Below are 22,041 nucleotides of genomic sequence, written 5' to 3' on the forward strand. Positions count from 1 at the left end.
ACACGGAAAGAGTCCCACCAGAGCTCAATCCTTTTGATACCGTAGGTATCTGGGATGAGTCAAATTTCCCCTTAGAGGGAGTGTGAGCCGTATGGCTAAATCTGGATACATAGATATACAATAAGTAATACTAAAATATAAAATTTGTACTAACTCGATATGCTATTGACTTACTAATCGTGGTATTTTCTTTCTTCCTATTGACTTCCTCTTTCAGTATGGGTAACCACCTCCTACTGCATTCTACCGAGGAATTCGCGACACAATTGGTTTATTTTCAATTTATTTCAATACATAATTTAATCTTTTAACATCGACTAGTAGTCACAATATTTTATTAAAATTTATAATGTAAGCCATATATTATGAAGTTACCACCTTCATCGGTGTGCTAGTTACAACAACTTTGCGGAATGTAAGTATTCTCCACATATTTTTTTCATTAACAGTCACAATTTTAACCTTTTTGCCTTAATCTAACGTGGAAATACTTCATTCCAGGCACTGAAGATGTTCTGTTCAGAACGAAAACGTTTTGCAATCCATGTGGATGACTTTTAGATAGTTTTTAAATAAACGATTTTATACCAAAATGCAATTTGAAGTTTTTACTTCTATATAGGTTTTTTTAAACTATGGTATACAGCCAACTATTGGGATTTTCCCATTGATTTTAATTTGGTATTAGCTTTTTGAAAGTAAATTAAATGTAAGACCAAATACTTACGATGTCGGGATAGTATCACGAGGTTTTTTTATGGTTTTCCCTCGTGATTTACTCTGGAATCTCTAACGCGAGAATTTTACTGTCATCATTGCATTTCGTTGTCTTTTTTAAAGACAGATCACATGCTATGATTTTTTGTGACCGATACCTATTCTTGAGTTGGGATTGATTTCATGTAATCGAATGAACTATCTTTTAGTAAAGTCGTCCCAGGAACGCAACTCATAAATATTGGCGATATAATTTTAAAGTCGTCTACTTTAAAATGTATAATATACGTCTGAATTGCCAATATAAATGAGTCAGATTAAATAAATTATTAGAATAATTTTTTTACTTAGCAACGACATTTTTGTTTATTTTAGTAGTATTTTGTATTTTGACAACGAAACCCGATTTGGGCTTCGAAACGTTAATAAAATCATTTTTTTGGTAAAATTGTGGCTTATTTTCCAATAAAAATAGTTGATTATAAAAATGCAACAAGGAAATAGCTTCAGAACAACATCTACTGTTCACTTCCTCTGTCTTTCTTTCAGATTTCAGTAAGAACTAATACGTCCATTTAAAAGAGTCTTAGCTCATTTACAACCTTCTTATGTTTAGTAAGTATTCTTTTAATATCCCAGGTGTCAGAAAGAATTCATCTCTCTATTGCCTTCCCTCCTTATGGCGTACCTATATGGCGCTCTTGAGTTTCTTAGCCAAAAATGAAAGATGGCTAATTGGTTGTATCAGCGCATCCTCTTCTGTTTTATTCTTTCGAAATTTCTCTCTGTCTCGCTTTCTGTTTGACTTCTCTCCATCTCAGGCCAATTCTTTCATGATCTCTTATTATAGTTCTTCTCCAGCTATTATCGGGTTATCCGTCTGGTTGGTATTCGAGTACCTGTTTGGTCATATTATTTTGGCCTTTTCTTAGAGTATGTCCAATCCATTTCAATATTTTAATAGTGACTGTTATTTTCTATTCTTTTGTTCTTCTCCATAGTTCTACATTTATTATTTTATCCGGCCAGTATATTTTTAGGATTTTTCTCAACAATTTATTTATAAAGGTTTGTAATTTTTTGGTAATTGTTTCTTTTTGTCTCCAAGATTCTGCGCCATACAATAATACACTCTTAATACAGGTTTTGAATATTTTGATTTGGGTAATTCTGATATATGACGTGTGTTCCAGATTTTCTTTAAGGGGTTATATGAGTGTTGTCTTTACTATTTCTACTTCGTTCGTACTACGTTTTTCTACTTCTGATCTACTACCACCTTTCTTTTCCATGATTGATCCCAGATATGTAAAGTTATCTACCTCCTCTTCGAATTATTTCAATTTTAGTTTCGTGGTTGTTGTTCTTTAAGAGTTTCGTTTTTTTCTGTATTTATCTTCAGGCCCATCACGTTGGAGTATTTTGAATGAAGCCAGAATTCATAATTCTTTTTTATTTGCCAAGTCATCGTTATGTACATCCGTGTCTTTTCTTTATTAGTAATTTTAACGTATAACTTTTTTATGAGCACAGGGGTGCTGCCTGGTCCTACGTCCTAACTGTCAACTTGGAAGGCTAGCGACTCTTCTCTAAAGGTTTACCATACCTTAGCCGATTTCTTTGAATTTTATGGCACCGAAAACTCGCCATTTTCACCTCCCGTTAGCTACATAGCGTACACTCATTGAACGCTATGCATTGCTGTGATTTACTGGGATGTTCTGTTCGTGATGACAACATCACGAATGCATGGTCCCAAGAATGGAACGCATGGCAAAATAACATGCCCTGCATTACCCACAAGCCACCAGGTTTTGATCTTCCACGTAAAACGTGGCCCACTCTAAATAGGATCCGAACCAGACATGGCAGATGTGCATACATGCTACATAAATGGGGAAAGAGCCCGTCTCCTCGATGTGACTGTGGGGAGAACCAAACCATTGACCACATTATTGAAGAGTGTCCCTCAAGATAGTACAATGGTAGCCCTGAAGACTTCCTATTTGCAACTTCAGAGTCAATTGATTATATTAATACACTTGATGTTTGTTTGTAACTATTTAAAGTTTGTCATATACCTATATTACTAGTGTTTGTAATTTTGTTCTAAATGTGTTGTAATTGCCATACGATAAATAAATAAATAACTGGGATGTTCTGTTGAAAGAACTGAGAGCATTTTTCAGATTCTTTGCCTAGCAAAGACCTCAGCAATCTTCGCTATCTCTAAGACCCAAACCCCAACCATTTGACCTGCTTATTCTTCCACTGTAAATAAATATCCCAGTAGGAAGGAATAAGGAAACCAAAAACACACACTAACTAGTTTTTAATAACTTATTTATTAAAATACATTATTTATTAGACACATTTTGTTGTTAACAGGCAAGAGTAAAATAATTATCGTATTTCGAGTTCTGTATATAACAATTTATGAGTAAAACAATTACATTTTTAAAGCTTTTTCACGAAATATATATGTACATTAAACATACACTAAGAAAATTACAAATTTTACAATTTTTAATAAGTTATAGATTTAAAAACTACTTGTGGAAATAACCTAAAGTTTTTTTTACATTTATTGTTTTGTAGTTAGTATTAGTTTTACAATGGGTTAAGATTCTGATCAGAGTATTTAAGTGAATGTAAGTTGAGGTATTTTTATGTAGAATATAGCAGCACCATAAACAATATTAAAATAAAAAGTAGTGTCATGTCGTGGTTTATCTAGGGATTTGTTCATGTTAAAAGTCTTATATTATTTGTTCTGAAAATAAAAATATCCTATATAAAGTTCTCTTATTGATTATCATATTTTAAATCATCTTTTCCTTTAAGTATCGTGTTTCTCCTTCTATGAATATTTATACAATAGGGCCCTGGATTTTTACCTGTGCGTCATTAATATCTGACTAAATACAAAACAAATTTTTGAAGCAGCATAAATTTTTGTCTATCAGATAATTGCACATAGATTCATAGACACTATAACCCGTGCATATTCATAATCCCACCATACTCATTGTCTACCTTTCCGTTAATGTTCCTGTTTCGTTCCACAAATGCTCTATCGAGTTAAGGTCTGGACTTCTAGGAGGCCAGACTAGTAACTGAATACTAATACCAGTCAAGTAAAAATGACAAAACTTTTTGACGCGCAGGTAAATATCGAGGGTCCACCATTTTAGTTTTTGTTCAAACTTAACGCTTAGTAAAGAATACTATCAAATCCTTCCATTTAATAATGATTTTTGGTACCGTCAGCTAATACAATCAGAAAAAAATTAGTACAAAAATATACTTCTTTGAATGTTTTGCACGTGTTTGTGCATATATCCGTTTAAAAACAATCAAGGCACTTGTGAATTCTTATTTAAAAACATATATGAAAGACACTTGGGGGTTTTTACAAGATGGTACAAGGAAGACCACAGCACAAAGGTAGACAAACAGGAACAACTGCAGCACCACTACTCGATTTTGATTTGCTCCTGCTTTCTGCTTCGTATTGGTATTTTCCAGATGCTCTGGCATATCCTCCCTAAAAAAGATGTTGAGCATCAGAAAAAATATTAATAGTCAGAGTTTCAACCATTAGGCGAAGCAATAATGCACTAAAATCGGCCTTACCTCCGAAAAAAAAAAACAAGTCGGATCTTAATAATTCTTTTTGCATTCGATTCGTGAATGCGCCAGGAAACTTTGTGACCCCGAGTCATGATATAATATTGAAAAACTGCATACAAAAAATGCATTATTAAAGTGCATCTCAAACAGACAATAAAAAAATTAAGAACTCGTCAATTATCGGCGAAATGAGTTCAATTTTGTTACTCTGGGGTTTTTGGGGTCGCTGAAAACGAATATGACGTCGTAAGTGATCTCCGGAGTACCTGGTGCCAAGGGTACCTACTGTTTACCTCGTCATTAAAATTCATTAAAAAATTAGTCAAACATCATTACTCGGGGGGTTTTGTAGGGTCACTAACGACGGATATAACATCGGCAGTGATCTACGGAGTACCTGGTGCCTAGGGTACCTACTGTTTACCCCGTCTTGTGTAGTTTTTGTAATGTATGCTACCTGTAACAGTTATGTTACTTCCCACCTCTACAAATCTATCTATGACCAACTTCACAGATAACCTACAATATGTAATTCAGATATTAGCATATGTTCATTTAGTATAATGAATAAAGGTTTTCATGCCGTCTAAATTGTTTAATATTCTTAGATGTGGACACCACATAATATGGCGACTAGGATAAATAAGCAGTAGACAATTTTACAAGCAAGGCGCTTGAATAAACGTTTTATTTAGTATTTGCAAGGTACAAAATGGAAGGTGCAGTATTTCCTTCAACTCAAGTGAGTGTTCTAAGGGGCGCAATAGGCAGCTTACAAGAGTACCGGATAGGTACTGATTGGAATATATACCAGGAGAGGTTAGAACAATATTTTATTGCAAATTATGTAGAGAATGATAGAATGGTTCCAGTATTATTGACAATAATTGGTGATAAGGCCTATGAAATATTAAAAGGATTGTGTGACCCAGTTTTACCTAAGAATAAGACTTTCGATGAACTATGTATCCTTCTACAAAAGCAATTCACTAAAAAAGTTTCTGTTTTTAAGGAACGAATAGAATTTTATTCTTTGAGACAAGCTGAAAAGGAGTCCGTGGCAGACTTTTACGTAAGAATTAAAAATAAAGCAATAGATTGCAAGTTTGGGGCTACATTAAACAATGTTTTAAAAGACAAATTCGTTTGTGGTGTGAGAAAGGGACCAGTCCTGGATCGCTTATGTGAGGAGGATCATAAAACAACCTTAGAACATCTATATGAGTTGGCGTTGAGAAAAGAAGCTGCAGCAGTAGAAGCCAACACTTCAGTTCCAGTAAATAAGATATCAAGCACCAGTGTTAACCAAGGCAGAAATAGAGAAGCACGAGAAGGAGGTTCAGGAGGTTTGTATGGAGAGTCCAAGTGTAATGCGTGTGGAGGAATAAAACATGACTTTAGAAATTGTAAGTACCGAAAATATAGTTGTAAGATCTGTCGGAAGGTTGGCCATCTGGCTAAAATGTGTAATAAAAACAAAGGAAAAAGTACTCATTATGTAGAACCTGTAGAGAGTGAAAATTCTGATTCAGAAAATGTACAAGATTTTGATTTTGTAAACATGTACCATACCTCTTTTGATAATGTTAATAATGGTTTTATAAAACCACACAAGGCAAATATGTTAATTAATGATTGTACTATTTTAATGGAACTGGATTCAGGCGCAGGTATCTCTGTCCTTCCTGAAAATATTTATATCAGATATTTCAAAACCAGTGCATTACTTCCAACTAAAGTTAGACTCAGATCATTTGATGGAAGTATTATTACACCTTTAGGTGAAATTTTCGTAACTATTCAATATAATAATGTTAGGGTAGATAACTGTAGGTTAATTATAATAAAAAATGGAAAAATTCCTATTTGGAAAATTTAAAAAGAACCTACTAAAATAGTATGTAATGCTTTGATTTACATAATTTGATTACCATCAAAATTTCTATCAATATTCACCTAATATATTGTTTTCTTACTCTATGTTTTGTTGTATTCTAATATTTCTTTCAATTCTAAATAATTTCAATTCAAAATCAAAATAATTTGGTTAAATTCAGAGCCGTCAAAAGTTTAATCCGTTTAGTTAGTTGATCTTCGCACATGATGACACATGGTCTCCGTGGGTAAAAGTTTAAGGTGAATGAATTTCAATACTAACTGCGCTGATAAGCGGGTTCGAACCCCAGTGGAAACTTTTATTTTTTTTATACATTTTATGATTGTAAGTTTATTATATAATTTTTTTTCAGAAAATACGTATTTAGTTAAAATTTTTTCCTACATTGTTTAGAAATCATTTGTGGCATTTTCAATGTGTTTGTTTGTGTGTGTTTTATACTCTTATTATTTTAATTTTTGGCACTGTTTTAATAAAAATTTTTGAGAAGTAGTAAGTATTAAAATTAGTTTAATATTTAAATAAAATATAAATAAACTGTTTAAAGTATATTAATTTCGTTGAAATCATATAATAGAAGTATATCTTCTTACGTGCGTACAAAGTACACACATACACATTTTTTTTTTATTGTCTACAGTCTTTTGTATGCAGTTTTTCAATATTATATTATGGCTCGGGGTCACAAAGTTTCCTGGCGCATTCACGAATCCAATGCAAAAAGAATTATTAAGATCCTTCTTGTCGTTTTTTTTTCGGATTTTCAATGCTTTATTGCTTTGACTACATAGACATCATAATAATAGACTAGGTAATGTGTATGGGCTACTCTGGGAATAGAGTTGTAAAGCCAATATCAAGGACGTCATTGGTCAATATTCACTTTGAGTGGTCTATCCATCTTTGTCTGTCACATGCGCGGGATCTCTCAATAAAAAGAGATAGATAGATCACCGATCGATAGCCTGCGCGTTACACTATTTTGCTCAGTGTGCCCTGTCTATTCTTATTATGTCTATGGTTTCAACATATTAGTAGTTGTAAGTTGTAATCGTTACCTGTGCTCTCCAAGCTTCGCCACCTTCTTCTTTCTTCAAAAACATTTCTCCTGGAGGATAGTACACGGGTGGCCCAGCGATGTTCTTCGATTTTGGTGGTGGTTCTTTCTTTTGTAAAGTTTCCACTTCTGATTTTTGTTTCAAACTGTCTACCTTCTTTTGGTGTGCCTTTTCTTCTTCGTGTTGAAGGAAGCCTGCGTTTAGTGGACTGTTTGGAGGCTGCAAAAAGTAAAATGTTTAATCGTAATGCTAAACAGCATATTAAATTTATAAGCTTGTTCAATTGAAACATAATTATTTGGTCAGGTAAGTCTTGGAAACAATGTTAGTTATCTTTGTACACGTCGCACTGATCAGTTCCTATTATTTGTATTTGACTACTATTTTAAGTATATGTAGTGAGTTCAAAATGGCGTTTCTTGTTAATAATCCGTCCAAATATAATCAGCGTGTGGCCATACCAAGTGAAAAATAAGACAGTTTTGCCTTCGCATTGCAACTGAATAAAAATGGTATACATTTTTATTTCATTGGATTATTTTTATTTCTTTGCCATAATTTTTAAGAGGCGGTTAAAATAATGAAGGCGCTATATTTGTGAAACCTTATAACACAGTCCTGGAGAGGTAGATCTAAGAAATAAAATAATTTCATTAATATATAAAGCATTACCTCACGTCCTATTGTGGCCATAAGCTCGTCCAATTTCTTGGGAGGTCCATCAGGTCCGTCATGAGTTGGGAATTTCTTGGGCAACAGACTTTCTGTCTCCCCATTGGGCGGATATCCTCCTTTATAATTGTTTTCGGTCTTGCTTGTTGATTTGTAAGAGTAGTGAATATTTATCGGTTCGTTTGGATTCTTCTTAAATCCGTATGGAGGATTGTTGGGATCAAATGTCTCGACGTCTGGTCTAGGTCTGTTGGGACCATAAGTGTTGTTGGTGGTATGAGTTTCTTGTTTGTAGACGATCGTTTTTGGAGGTTCAGCAGGTGGGTATCCGTTGTGGTATGGGGAACCAGGCCGGTTGCTAGTGGTTGTGTTGGTGGTCTCCTCGTAGAAGTAGGTGGTGTTGGTTGGTGGATTTCGTCTGAAATAAAAGTTTCCAGTAAATGTAAAAATCAATGAGTTTTACACTTGGTTGTTATTAGAACTTGCAAAGGAGATTAAAATCATTCACTGAGATTTCTACCTAGTATTTCTAAAAAGAATAATCAAAATAAAGAATACCAGACAAAATTAAGAAGCAGACTAATTACATCTGCTAGGTGCCATCAACAGAAAATTCCACGACAGGAAGTTCTTATCGTTATGGGATATTTTAATGCCAAGGTTGGAGATGTTGTTCTGAAGCTATTTCCTTGTGGCATTTTTTATAATCAACTGTTTTTAATGGGAATAAGCCACAGTTTTACAATTAATAATTAAATAAATTATTTAATAAATTAAATAAGCCACAATTTAATAATTAAATAAATTATTAGAAGAATTTTTTTACTTAGCAACAACATTTTTGTTTATTTTAGTAGTATTTTGTATTTTGACAACGAAACCCGATTTGGGCTTCGAAACGTTAATAAAATAATTTTTTTGGTAAAATTGTGGCTTATTCCCATTAAAAATAGTTGATTATAAGGTTGGAGATGTAGATAATACACAGTACGTCGGAGCACATGGACTTGGAAATGAAGCACAAACAGAAACTAGGGAGGAAACCTCCTAGAAAAATTCGCAGAAGACTCAAAACTAGTTGTCACCAACACATTCTTCCAATTACCATATCGAAAACTGTACACGTGGAAATCCCCTCAAGACAGACTCTGGAGAACCTTTAGAAATGAAATATTTTAGTAAATAAAAGATTCCGAAACAGCTTTACATCTGTTAAGACTTGTCCTGGACCAGATTTGGAGATGGACCACGTTCCATGTGATGGGAGTATTCCGAGTCAAACTCAAAAGAGTGCAAGAGAGTCCAAGACACGTTAAACGAGGAAGTGACTGCAATTAGAGACGAATCGAACGAAGAACAAACGGTCAAACAGATTACAGAAATAGTTCAAAATATAAATACTTCAAGGCAGATATATTAACCAAGAAAAAGTTATAGATGACAGATGCGATCCTGAAACTGATGGACAAAGGAATAAAACCCAAACATGACATAGACACATAGAGAATGATACCTAAATACAATAATAAGAAGAACAATTAGAGAATCGAAAAAAAAAGCAATGAAAAGATTCGAAGAAAAGAACAAACGGATAAGGGCCTTCTTCTAGAGTCACTACCTCTTTCTTGGTTGAAAAATAAGAATGTTGCGAGTAAAAATATTTGATGAGCGAGGTCCAGGAAGAAGAAAGGCCAGGTTAAAGAACGTCAGAGCCTTTTATCAAGAAGGTGTCATCTCTTTTGAGGTTGGCATATAAATCGAGCTCTATTATACTTTATTGATCATAGATTTATACCAGTCAACGAACAGGATACTTACTCATCAGGTGGATTGTACACAGGATATCCTCTTTCCGAGTAAGGTCTATCATTAACAGTGGTATTATGAGTTTCTTTAATAATATATGTCTCCCTTCCTGGGGGATAGCTCTCTGGCTGTTGAGGAGGAGGAGGTGGATATCTATCATTTACAGTTGTATTGTGCGTCTCCTTGATAATATACGTTTGCTTTCCAGGTTGATAAGGCTCAGGCCGTTGGGGATATTCAGTTACATTAGTATTGTGGGTTTCCTTCAAAATATACGTCTCCTTTCCAGGTTGATGGGGATAGCTTCTCGGAGGCTCACTTTGGTTCACGTTCGTAGTGGTTTCTTTAAGTATGTACGTGTTTTGGGCTGGGGGTGGTGGTGGTGCCGGTGGGTATCCGTTATCAACGTTCTTCGTGGTGGTGTTGGTCTCGTTGTATATGTATGTTTGGTTCGTAGTTGGTGGATTTTTGTCAACCCTGTAGCCTGGTTGGTAGTTGCGAGTAGTGATGGTTTCTTTCACTAAGACACCTCCTAGAAAAAAATATTAAATAAATAAATAAATATTGTACTAGATGTTGTGGATATTGGTGATGGTTCTAGATACCTACTAATCTACTCATTGCACTACTAGAAAATACTTACGTGATTTGTACAAAACAGTCTTTACATGCAATAATGTACACAAAGCCAAACTAAATACAAAGTATAGCTAAAACTAATACATAGGTATTTACTATACAACATTCACAAAATGCTTAAGTTATAAAACTACACATATGAGTTCTTCATAAATAATTTATAAAATTTCCTCATATTAGTATGGTATAGTTAGACCCAAACCCAGGCATCCAAAGTGAAAGTTATCCTCCAACACCAAATTGTTCTATATGGTCCACGTAATGTTCAGAAAAAAGTCACACTATTTTGAGCGTCGGGTTTGGAGAGGAGAGGGAGGAAAAATCTGTAAATTCGTAGTTTAAGTTTTTCGTCAATATTTCTAAAACTATGCGGTTTAGCATGAACAACCTTCTATACAAAATTGTTCTATATTAAATTTTAAATAAAAAAGGCCCTATGCATAACCCTTCTAAAATGAACGGTTCCAAAGTTACGGAGGTAGAATAGTATAATTGGTCCAAAAAAAGTCCTAACCCAGACATCCTAAGTAAAAGTTTTCCTTCAACACCAAATTGTTCTATATGGTCCACATATTCTTCAGTAAAAAGTTACACCATTTTGAGCGTCCGGTTTGGGGGGGAGATGGGGGAGAAGTCGGTAAATTAGTAGTTTTTGTACGTTTTTCGTCAATATTTCTAAAACTATGCTTTAGCGTAAACAATGTTCTATACAAAAATGTTCTAGATAAACTTTAAAACAAAAAATGTTCTACACATAATTGTTATAAAATCAACGGTTCCAGAGTTACGGAGGATGAAAAGTGGAGGTTTTCGATACTTTTTATATTTTTCGGGCAATTAATGATGATTTTGGGTGGTGAGGTTGACGGTTCTTCAAGGACTTATCACTAACATACCATCGGCCACTGAAATAGCAAATTTTATTTACAAAACACAATCCTGTTAAAGAAAATTTCTATAAATTGCCCAAAGAATATAAAAAGTGTCGAAAACCTCCACTTTTCACCCTTCGTAACTCTGGAACTGTTGATTTTATAACAATTATGTATAAACATCTTTTATTTTAAATTTCATGTAGAACATTTTTGTATATAACATTGTTTACGCTAAAGCATAGTTTTAGAAATATTGACGAAAAACGTAAAAAACTACTAATTTACCAACTTCCCCCCATCACCCCCCCAAACCGGACGCTCAAAATGGTGTAACTTTTTACTTAACAATATGTGGCCCATACAGAACAATTTGGTGTTGGAGGAAAACTTTCACTTTGGATGTTTGGGTTAGTCCTTTTTTTGGAACAGTTATACTATACTACCTCCGTAACTTTGGAACCATTCATTTTAGAAGGATTATGCATTGGGCCTATTTTATTTCAAATTTAATGTAGAACAATTTTGTATAGAGGGTTGTTTATGATAAACCGCATAGTTTTAGAAATATTGACGAAAAACGTAAAAAACTACGAATTTACCGATTTCTCCCCCCTCTCCCCCTCCCCAAACCCGACGCTCAAAATGGTGTGACTTTTTTCTGGACATTGTATGGATCATATAATATAGAGCAATTTGGTGTTGAAGGATAACTTTCACTTTGGATGTCTGGTTTATGCCATCTTATGGATCAGATATACTATACTATATGTATTTTATTTTTAAAATAATTACTGTCTTTCAATTGCTTATTAGGTTTTAATTTAAGTAATGGCATTCGATAAGAGATGGCGCTGTTTGAGTCATCGGTTTATTTTTCTAAAGTTGGTAGAACTGTTTAATTTACACGTGTGAAATTAAATGTAAATAAAACTTATTTGTGTATTTATAGCTGTTCAAATTTGAGCTATCATAGTATTTTTTAAAGTAGCTGTACAACTAAATATTTACAATCTTAAATGTGTAACAACTTTGTTTTTCGCAGATGATCAGGTAGTCGTAGCGAAGCGAATGATGAAGAAGGTATGGACTAATAAATGTTTAGAAAACTAAAGAAGGAATGTGAAAAATGGGGCCTTAATATGAATATGTCAAAGTCAGAGTATATTAAAATAGGGGATGATGAAGAAGATCCAGAGTTAGAAGTTAGAACCACAAAAACACGTAAAGAATATAAATATCTGGGATCTAAAACATCTAAAGAAGGCACTACTAAAAGATACATCGAAAACAGAACCCAGCAGGGAAAAATGCGGTAAACATTCTAAGCTCTCTACTATGGTCTAAAGATATTATACAAACAACAAAATTGACTATCTATCGAACCTTCGTAGAGCCTTTTATGACTTATGGAGCAGAAGTTTGGCAGATCACGAAAAAAGATAGAAAAAGAATAGAAGTAGTAACAATGGATTATCTAAGGAGAGCGTACTATATATCCAAAAAAGATCACACCAGGAATGAAGATATAGAAGAATAGAAGGAGGACAAATACTTTATATTCCAGTGTAGATAGAATTAAAACGAGACAACTAGTGTGGTATGGTCACATAAAACGAATGAATGAATATAGATGGTCAAAATAGCTTTAAATTAGATACCACAATAAAGAAGAAGAACGGGAAGGCCTTCAGTTGTCTGTGAAGAAAATATACGGCACATAAGAGGTAGAGCCATCAAAGGAGACAAATGGATGGACAGAAAACGATGGCGGTCGAAATGCGAGAAGCGGCAAAGGCTGTAGAAACCTCGCTTATAGATCGATAGCTTTACAACTAGGATAGGCCATGTATGGTGTATTCCACGAATATACGCCTGTCTTGGATTATCGCGACAACGTATATTTTAGTGTGCAACATAAGAAGTGCGAAAATAAATGTCTCTAATAATTGTTCCAATAAACAACAATGTATTTTGCAATTTACTTTCGTTCTTCATAATTTGCACAGTAAAATATTAGTTGTCGAGATAATCTAAGGCAGGCGTAAGTTCGTGGAACAGGGTATAAGTCTAATGTTATGAATTCTTTATTGCATAGGACATTCCTTGACTAGCTGATTTGTTTACATTACAGCTATTTTTGTGTGTGAGATAACACACTGTTGCCAACAGAAGAAATAGATCAAAAATAAATTTTAGATATTTCCATAGTGGTCCTGGCGGACCACAATGAATTGTACTTATTTTGGGCCCAGCATAGTTTTGAAAATTCATTAATTTTTTTGCGGATTGCAAAATTATTACGCAAAAAGTTTTCAACCGATCCTATCGAAATTAAGCACACGTTTCAATCATATTATAAAGTTTTTCAAGGCGGAATATAAAGGCTGTATGTTTAAGGAGTCAGAAAAATTTAGAGGAAAAACTATTTTTTGCACTATTTTCCCAATTATTGCCATTTTTTAAATAATAAACAATAAAAAATTACTAAAATCTTTTACAAAAGGTATATTTTATTTTAAAATCCCTTAAAGGGCTACAGAACGTTTTCGAACTGAAAAGGTAATCATCAGTGCTGTTTACAGGTTTTTGACTTACTTGAGTCAAAAATCTGTATGTAGTTTAAGTTGATTTAACTTTAGGGAGGTTATAGTGAATAAAAAAATGTATTTCAAACTTCAGAATTGCATTTTTCTTATAGAATGACAATACTTATTAGGCAACATCCTTACTATACAGTCAGTTGGACTATTTTGTAAAGTATTCAACTGTTTCGTAATTTTCTATAGCAGTTTTGAAAATGAATGAACCCAGTTCAAAGTAAATGATAAGTTGTTGATTTTTTGATACATATTTATATTCTGTGATGAAAATGAAGAAAAATAACCTGCTCAAAAGCTGTGAAGGTGTACCAAAAGAGTTGCTGTGATAAGAATGTGCATAGACTATTCTAAAGGTATAAATAAAACATACGTAAAAGTAGTGACGTAGATGATGCATAGACATGCGAGTTGATCGATGTTGAAGGAAACACAAACCAGAAGCAACACTGAAAAGCACCCAAGTACTTGTTTATTACCTGGAGGACTTGGTTTTTGATAAGGAGGATAATTATCCTGTTGTTGCACGATGGTGTTCTCTTTGTTCTCGACTTTATTATAGACAAAACTCTTGCTCGGCGTGGTTATAGATTTGTTAGGTGAGTAAACATATTTTTGCTCAGTGGCAGTAGAGTCGTTGACGTTCGTGGGGAAGTCTCCAGAACCGGGGATTTCGTAAGTGTAAGTTTTGATGGTAGTGGTAACTTTGGTGTTACCAGGAGGTCTTAAGTTAGGGTCCAAGTGGGCCAGCACTTCAGGATCTATTTCTGGAGTGACTGTTTCGATGACCTCGACAGGGTACTCGTGGATGTTGTTGACTTTGGTCTGCTTGCTTAGCGTTGAGGTTCTGGAGGTGACGGCTGGGGAGACTGGACGGTTCGTGCGGGTATCACTGTAAGTACCTGTAAAAGTCGGTTAAATAAGACAAATATGAAAGTCTTAAATGGTAGAAATTCCATATTTTATATCTGTAAAACAAAAATATATTTTGTGTAACAATTTTTTCTAAAATATTTTAGACTGTTAAAGAGTAAAAAGATGTTACCTTCGCTGATGTACTCCACGTCCCTCTGTAGCGTACCGTCTCTTTCAAGGGTTCGGCTTCTGGAACTGCTTCGAGGAGTATCTCCGTAGTGGAGTTCTCTATTAATAGATTTCTTCGATATGGAGCTTCTGCAAAAAATTGGTTATTGCATTAAGTCTAAGTACAGTTTGTACATTATGATTTAGTCATAATGGATATCAGAAAATTAGTTATTCGTATCATGTTTGCATGCTTTTAAATATGGTTATAGTTTTTATGCGCCAGAACTTGCCTCAAAGTTCACAACCTTTCTACTAAAATTAAATGTAGTATGTCCACATGTCGAAAGAGTTAAATCTTCCTATCGCCTCTCGATTCCACTTTTCACCTCAAACAGGTAGTAGTCGCCTGTCTTCTTCATCTTCTTTGAGTACCACGCCAAAATTTAGCCGTTACTGTTCTCGATCTTGCGCGGCATGTAACCATTCATCTGCTGATTAGCCAGTCCATTCTATGATGTTGGACCCTATCAAACGCCTTTTTAAAATCTATAAAGCAGACGTAAATTGGTTTCTGCACTTCCCATGATCTTTGAAGTAATGTAAGCATTGAGAACAAATCTTCCCTTTCGAAACCGAATTGTTTGTCTCCATTGTTTAACTTGAGAAGCATTTGAGTGAGTGACTCATGAGACTAATTAGTCTAAATTCTTTACATGATGATGTGTTTTTTATATATATAATATAGCTCAGCAGGCCTTAAAGGCCCATAGCTTGGAATTTCTCCACGGTTTTCCTCCATTTTCCCCTGTCCATGGCCGCAGTTCTCCAATTTGATATCCCGATTGTTTCCAGGTTTTCCTTACATGCTTCTAGCCACTTTTTCCTGGATCGTCCTCTTCTCCTCTTTCCTTCCCCTCTCATCAGCGAGTCCTTTGCCCACCTTCCGTCAGCCATTCTTGCAAGATGACCTAACCAACTTAGTCTCTTTGTTCTGACCATCTGGCTTATTTCTGGTTTCTGGTACAGCTCTCTGATCTATGCATTTGTTCGTCTCCTCCAAACGTCTTCATCGTTTTTTACTCCCCCGAATATCTTTCTTAAGACACTCCGCTCCCAGATGTTCAGCATATTTTCTTGATTTTTGTTCATGACCCATGTTTCGCTCCCGTAAAGAACTGTGGGCTGGATAACTGTTCGGTAGAGTCTTAATTTTGCCTCTTTGGAGATGTTTTTGGCTCTTAGTAGTTTGTGTAGGGCTCCGACTGTTTTTCTTCCTTTCGAAATTCGTTTTTCAATTTCTTGGCTTTCTTCCCCTTTACTTGTTAGCGTTACTCCTAGATACTCAAACTCCGTCACCTTTTTGAAGCGATACTCTTTATTCTCGTTGTTTGTGGTTGTTTTCAGTTGTGTATCTTCATCTGAGGTCTGTCCCATTTCCATATACTTTGTTTTTTGCTCATTAATTCTCAGTCCATACTGCGGCCTTTACTTCAAAGAGTTTGAAAATCCTCAGCAGTTCCCTTTCCGTTCTTGCCATTAGCACCACATCATCCACAAAGGCCAGAACCTGGTTTCTGTTGTCAAAGGTCATACCTCTCGTTCGTATTCCACTCTCTCTCAATATTGCCTCCAACAAGAAATTGAAGAGTACTGTGGACAGCGGATCTCCCTGCTTTAATCCCCTTTTAACTTCAAATTTTCCTGTTAGGCTTCCTTCTATCCTTACTCTATTGTCGGTCTTCACTAAGGTCATTTTTACGAGTCTGATCATCTTTTCTGGAATTCCAAGTACTCTTAGGGCCTGGTACAGACGCCTTATTATCACAGAATCCGTGTTTTTACGGCCGGCTCAGAATATGGCCCAGGTATCCAATTTTTCGTGCCTTGATCAAGTTGTGCGATTCTCTCTTAGTATTTGCTCTTCTTAAGACCTCGTTTCTCACCCTATCTGCCCATGGTATGCGGAACATTCTTCGCAAGGTTCACATCTCGAAGGCCTCCAACTTATTAATGGAAGATATTTTCAACGTCCATGTCTCCATGCCGTATAACAATATGAACCATGCATAGCACTTAACCATTCTGTAACGGAGATTGAAGGAAACATTGGAGTTACAAAGTAGCGATATTAAAGCTTGCCTTGCTTGTTCGGTACGGCATTTTATTTCTTGTTGAGGATCCCATTGGTCATTCGTCATCATTCCCAAGTATACGTAATACTGTTACGTTGTTCTATAATGCCATCTGAATACGAATTGTTGATCGTTCCAGTGCTATATTCCCATGATATATGTTTTCCTCTTTATAACCTATTCAGTAGAGATGAAAATCATTAATTTATGCATCTGGTAAAACCAAAATACGTTTCCAAACAATTTTAGGCGCCATTATGTGAGATATCAAAATAAATATGTTAAAATGTTTACTTTCATACATCAACATAATTTTTGACCGAGTTTTTTGCAAAAATAATGTGAAACAATACTTACTGATACTTTGGATCGGATCCAGGGCTATTATAAGTCTCTGCAAAACAAATAAAGTATTTTTAGAACGTACAGTCAGTTTTATAAACGGTGAGTGCAAAAATCGACAAGTTTCATAAATATCTACATTCGAAATATGATATTTTGAAATGATCAGGATTATAAAGAACAAGAAACGAAAACAAGAAATACTGTAATAAAGCAGTACCTATCCAATAACAACATTGAAAGCTATAAAAAAATGAAACTAGTAAACGCGACTGAGAAGGCTATATACAGGGTCCTCCTCCTAATTAAGTGCCTTCTCTATCAAGGTTGGTGATCAATATGGCAAATTTCTCTCTGTTCTGGGCTTGATGAATTAAGTCATTTCCTGTTTTGATATGTTTCGTAGCCAATATTTTTTCTTTATTCCTATACCCCTTGTAGCTTCGATCTTCTTCTTCTTCTTCTTCTTCTACGGCACTACAGCCCAAATTGAGCCTTAACCTCTTTTATTTTTTGCCTCCACCCTTGCTTGTCTGCGGCTGCTCTTCTCCATACACGGACTCCTAAAAGGGCTTGTGCGTCGCTGTTTACTGTGTCTTCCCAGCGCTTTCTTGGCTTTCCAACCGGTCTCTTTCCTTGCATTGTAGCATTCAGTGCTCTTTTTGGTAGCCTATCCTCTCCCATTCTTATCACAGTCCGGTCCATTGCAATCTTTGTCTTCTAATGAAGTCTGACAGGGGTGCTTCCTTATAAAGTTGATAAAGTTCGTTGTTGTATCGACTTCTGAAGATTCCGTTTTCCCTCACAGGTCCTAGTATTCTCCTTAGCACTTTCCTTTCGAATGTGTCGAGTTTGTTTTTGGATGTTTCTTTCAGGACCCAGGCTTCACTGCCATAGCAAGTTATTGGTCGAATTAAAGCTTTATAGATTCTCATCTTTGTAATTCGGTGGACACTTTTAGATCGAAATATATGGGAGAGGGCAAAATAAAGGGGAGAGCTTCGACCTTGCCTTTTAATATTACCTGGAGCTGCTCAAACTCCATATGGTGCATTATGCGTCCTAGTCCTAGATATGACGTCTTTCTAATTTTGATAGTATTGACGAGATGAGGACGTGTGTTCATTATTTTCAGTACTTCTTCAATTGTAGTTCTGCTGGTCTAGCTTATTCTTCACATTCGGCGGTACAGCCACATTTCGAATGAATTGAATTTGTTGAGGTGATACTGTTTTAATGTCGAGGTCTCACTCATATAGTAATAGAGACCACACGTAACAATTAAGGGCCGGTTGTTCGAACGCTAATCAAAAATGATCATTATCAAATATTTAATTACTGTCACAACTGTCAATGTCAACTTTGATTAGGTTGCGGAAAACATAATTATTGATTACAATTATGAAACTAGTTAATCAATTATGTTAATAATTGTTATGTTAATTGATTAACCGATCTCATAATTATAATCAATTATATTTTCAGCAACCCAACCAAAGTTGACATTGACAGTTGTGACAGTAATTAAATATTTGATAGTGATCAGTGATCATTGTTGATTAGCGTTCGAACAACCGGCCCTTAGTGTTCTCATTCTGATTGTGACTGATAGCTTGGGGTTGCAGCACATTTTACGCATGTTTTTGAAACCAAACTTTGCTATTTCAATGCGTCTTTTAACTTCTTTGAGTGGTCTAGTTGATTTAGCTCTGTGCCCAAGTATATGAAGCTTTGAGAACTCTGAAGGGTGATACCATTTATTTGTATATTGGGTTTAATTTATTCATGGGGGTTTTTGTGGAATACCATAATTTTGGTTTTGGTTTTGGGTGATATATGGATATACAGGTTGATACAATTAAACTAGTCCTGAAATATCTTCTTTTTTGCAAAAAAAAATATTTTTTTGCAAAACACCGAGATACATCGATTTTGCTGCCGATTGGGACTTTTTTGATGGTTAGGTAATATATGTAGCACAAAAAGTAAATATAAAGAAAGAAAGACTAAAGATATTCAACCATTGTAAACGCATAGTTTGGACTCAAAAATGCCTAATTCAAAAGCAATTTAGATATATTTCAAGGTTTCATGTAGAAACTTCTCCCTCTGAAGTTATTTCAAGTGAACTTTACAAATTGGCTCATCCTGTCTATACAAACATACATACAAGCTCTATGTTCATATAGAAGATGTCGGTTTTCACTTTAAGCTTGAAAATTTAAATTTTTTGTGAGTTTTTTTACTTGTGTATTCTATTTTAACATAGAAAGGTTTAAATCAAAATACTTATCTTGATTGATAAAGATAGGGTCAAAATACAATAAAATTTATAGAAATGAGGAGTCCCAGAATACACCTGAAACCTCTCGTGTAACCACATTCTGGTAACATCCTCAATATCTGCCTTTTACAATTTATAAGGCAAGGAGATGACGAATAAATGAGACAAAAGGGACTCCACAATATGCAGTCACATTCCGCCTATTTGTCTAGAAAAAATTCAGACGAAAATTGCTTCCGTGTACTCAAAATATGAGTAAAATAAAAAATGAAAGACAGCTTATGTTTCATTTCGGTTTATTTCGGTTCAGAGATGATCCATCATCCCCATACGTACGTTTCGGTCTCCCAAGACCTCCTCAGTAGGGCTACACGAACACCTCTGAATCGAAACGAAACCAAACTGCCTATTTAAGTAGAATTATAAAAGTAATTCACGTATCGGACGCTATAGCGACATCTACTAAAGAAATGAGAAGTCCCAGATGTAAACAATAAATCTGAAATCTCTCGCGGAACCATTTTCTGATAACATCTTTAATCTCTGCCTTTTACAATTTATAAGGCACGGAGGCGACAAACAAAGGAGACTAAGTGGACTCTACAATATGCAGTCCGATAAAATTTATGGAGTTCTGTAGATGTTTTTATTAGTGAGAAATGTGTTTACCTGAGTCCAAAAACGAGGATTTCTTCACTTGTTGTAGATCATCTAATAAATTATCTAGTTGATTTATACTATTTTGAGTTCTTATCTTGTCTGGAGTTATATCCTCACTGGTAGTTTTGTAAATGTATTTTTCTTTTTTATAACCACTAACTTTTTGGTTTCCATCTGGACTCTAAAAGAAAAAAAATCCATAGGTAGATTAATTTTCCTACGGTTGTTTAATGGAAACTATGGAAGATATAATACAAACTACATTTTAATTGATGGATTCGACCGTTACTTGATGGAAGTTCATTTTATCTAACAATAAAACACTGAAAACGTTTGTTTTCTATACTTCCACAAAATTTATTATAACTAAGTGACTACAGCTGTTTCGGCAGAGTGCCTTTCTCAAGTGATATAGTTTACAATGTGTTTGCCTTTTTTAGTCTTCAACTGAAGAGGTTGAGGAGTGGGGAGCTGTTTGTCTCGAGTTGGTCATTCAGAATTATATCTGTATTTTTCAGTTTATTAATTTCCATAGATTCTAAAAAAGATAGCTTAAGGCCTTTATTTTGAATATGCAGAATTTGAAACTCTTCATTGAAAGAATGATTATGATCTAGAAGGTGAAGTGCGTATGTAGAAGTGTTCTGTTTTTCTATTGTTGAATGCCCTTTTGTGTTCTGCTATCCGTTTGTCAAAAGTTCTGCCAGTTTGACCGATGTACGTTTTCGGACAGTCACCACAAGTTTCCACTCTTTCGGCTTTTATTGTTCTTAATATATTTTTGCTTAAGTTGTTAGTTCTGAAAGCTGGTGTTATTCCTTTTTTTTTATGTATCTGGCTATTTTTGTTGTTATCTTGCCAGTATATGTGAGAGAGCAGAAGGTACTGGGTTCTTTCTGTGGTGGTGGATACACTAATTTCAGGGCTTTCTTATGGAGTTTTTGGTTTAACCAAACTTGTGGTGACTGTCCGAAAACGTACATCGGTCAAACTGGCAGAACTTTTGACAAACGGATAGCAGAACACAAAAGGGCATTCAACAATAGAAAAACAGAACACTTCTACATACGCACTTCACCTTCTAGATCATAATCATTCTTTCAATGAAGAGTTTCAAATTCTGCATATTCAAAATAAAGGCCTTAAGCTATCTTTTTTAGAATCTATGGAAATTAATAAACTGAAAAATACAGATATAATTCTGAATGACCAACTCGAGACAAACAGCTCCCCACTCCTCAACCTCTTCAGTTGAAGACTTAAAAAGGCAAACACATTGTAAACTATATCACTTGAGAAAGGCACTCTGCCGAAACAGCTGTAGTCACTTAGTTATAATAAATTTTGTGGAAGTATAGAAAACAAACGTTTTCAGTGTTTTATTGTTAGATAAACTACATTTTGTTTACCAAATTAAAAAAAATGTATTGGTATTTAAATATCTCATAGAAAGGGAACAAAGTATACATATACATATGGGCCAAAAAAATAAATTGGTATTAGCGACCGAAAAGACAGAGATGGTAATACTAAAAGGAAAAAGAAAGAGGGACTTTATGAAGTCCAGCCTCAAAGAGGTTGAAGTTGTACCGAAAAAAGAGGCAAGGTATCTGAGAGTTCAACTCGATCACTAATTCAATTTTACAGAAACATACAGAGTGTTTCATTAATAATTGTCCATATAGTAACTGGAGAAACCTTAG

At 34.8% G+C, this 22,041-nt stretch overlaps 1 protein-coding gene across 3 annotated transcripts in view; it reads right to left on the minus strand.

The window, feature by feature from the left end:
* Nucleotides 1-3,043: 3,043 nt before the first annotated feature.
* The window catches only part of LOC114334827 (proteoglycan 4), a 99,392-nt gene continuing 80,394 nt past the window's right edge, over nucleotides 3,044-22,041 (minus strand). For 2 of the 3 annotated variants that reach the window (XM_050651846.1, XM_050651848.1), the window contains exons 4-11: nucleotides 20,348-20,519; nucleotides 17,410-17,446; nucleotides 14,940-15,067; nucleotides 14,374-14,796; nucleotides 9,796-10,315; nucleotides 7,978-8,395; nucleotides 7,306-7,524; nucleotides 3,044-4,264 (exon numbers count right to left, since the gene is read on the minus strand). In XM_050651846.1, coding sequence (XP_050507803.1) covers nucleotides 4,130-4,264; nucleotides 7,306-7,524; nucleotides 7,978-8,395; nucleotides 9,796-10,315; nucleotides 14,374-14,796; nucleotides 14,940-15,067; nucleotides 17,410-17,446; nucleotides 20,348-20,519 — 2,052 coding nt within the window. In that variant the 3' untranslated portion in view covers nucleotides 3,044-4,129. The remainder of the gene's footprint in view (nucleotides 4,265-7,305; nucleotides 7,525-7,977; nucleotides 8,396-9,795; nucleotides 10,316-14,373; nucleotides 14,797-14,939; nucleotides 15,068-17,409; nucleotides 17,447-20,347; nucleotides 20,520-22,041) is intronic. The other variant, XM_050651849.1, reaches the window with a different exon arrangement.

This window comes from Diabrotica virgifera, chromosome 5 (genome assembly GCF_917563875.1).
Source record: "Diabrotica virgifera virgifera chromosome 5, PGI_DIABVI_V3a".
NCBI classification, from domain to species: domain Eukaryota; kingdom Metazoa; phylum Arthropoda; class Insecta; order Coleoptera; family Chrysomelidae; genus Diabrotica; species Diabrotica virgifera.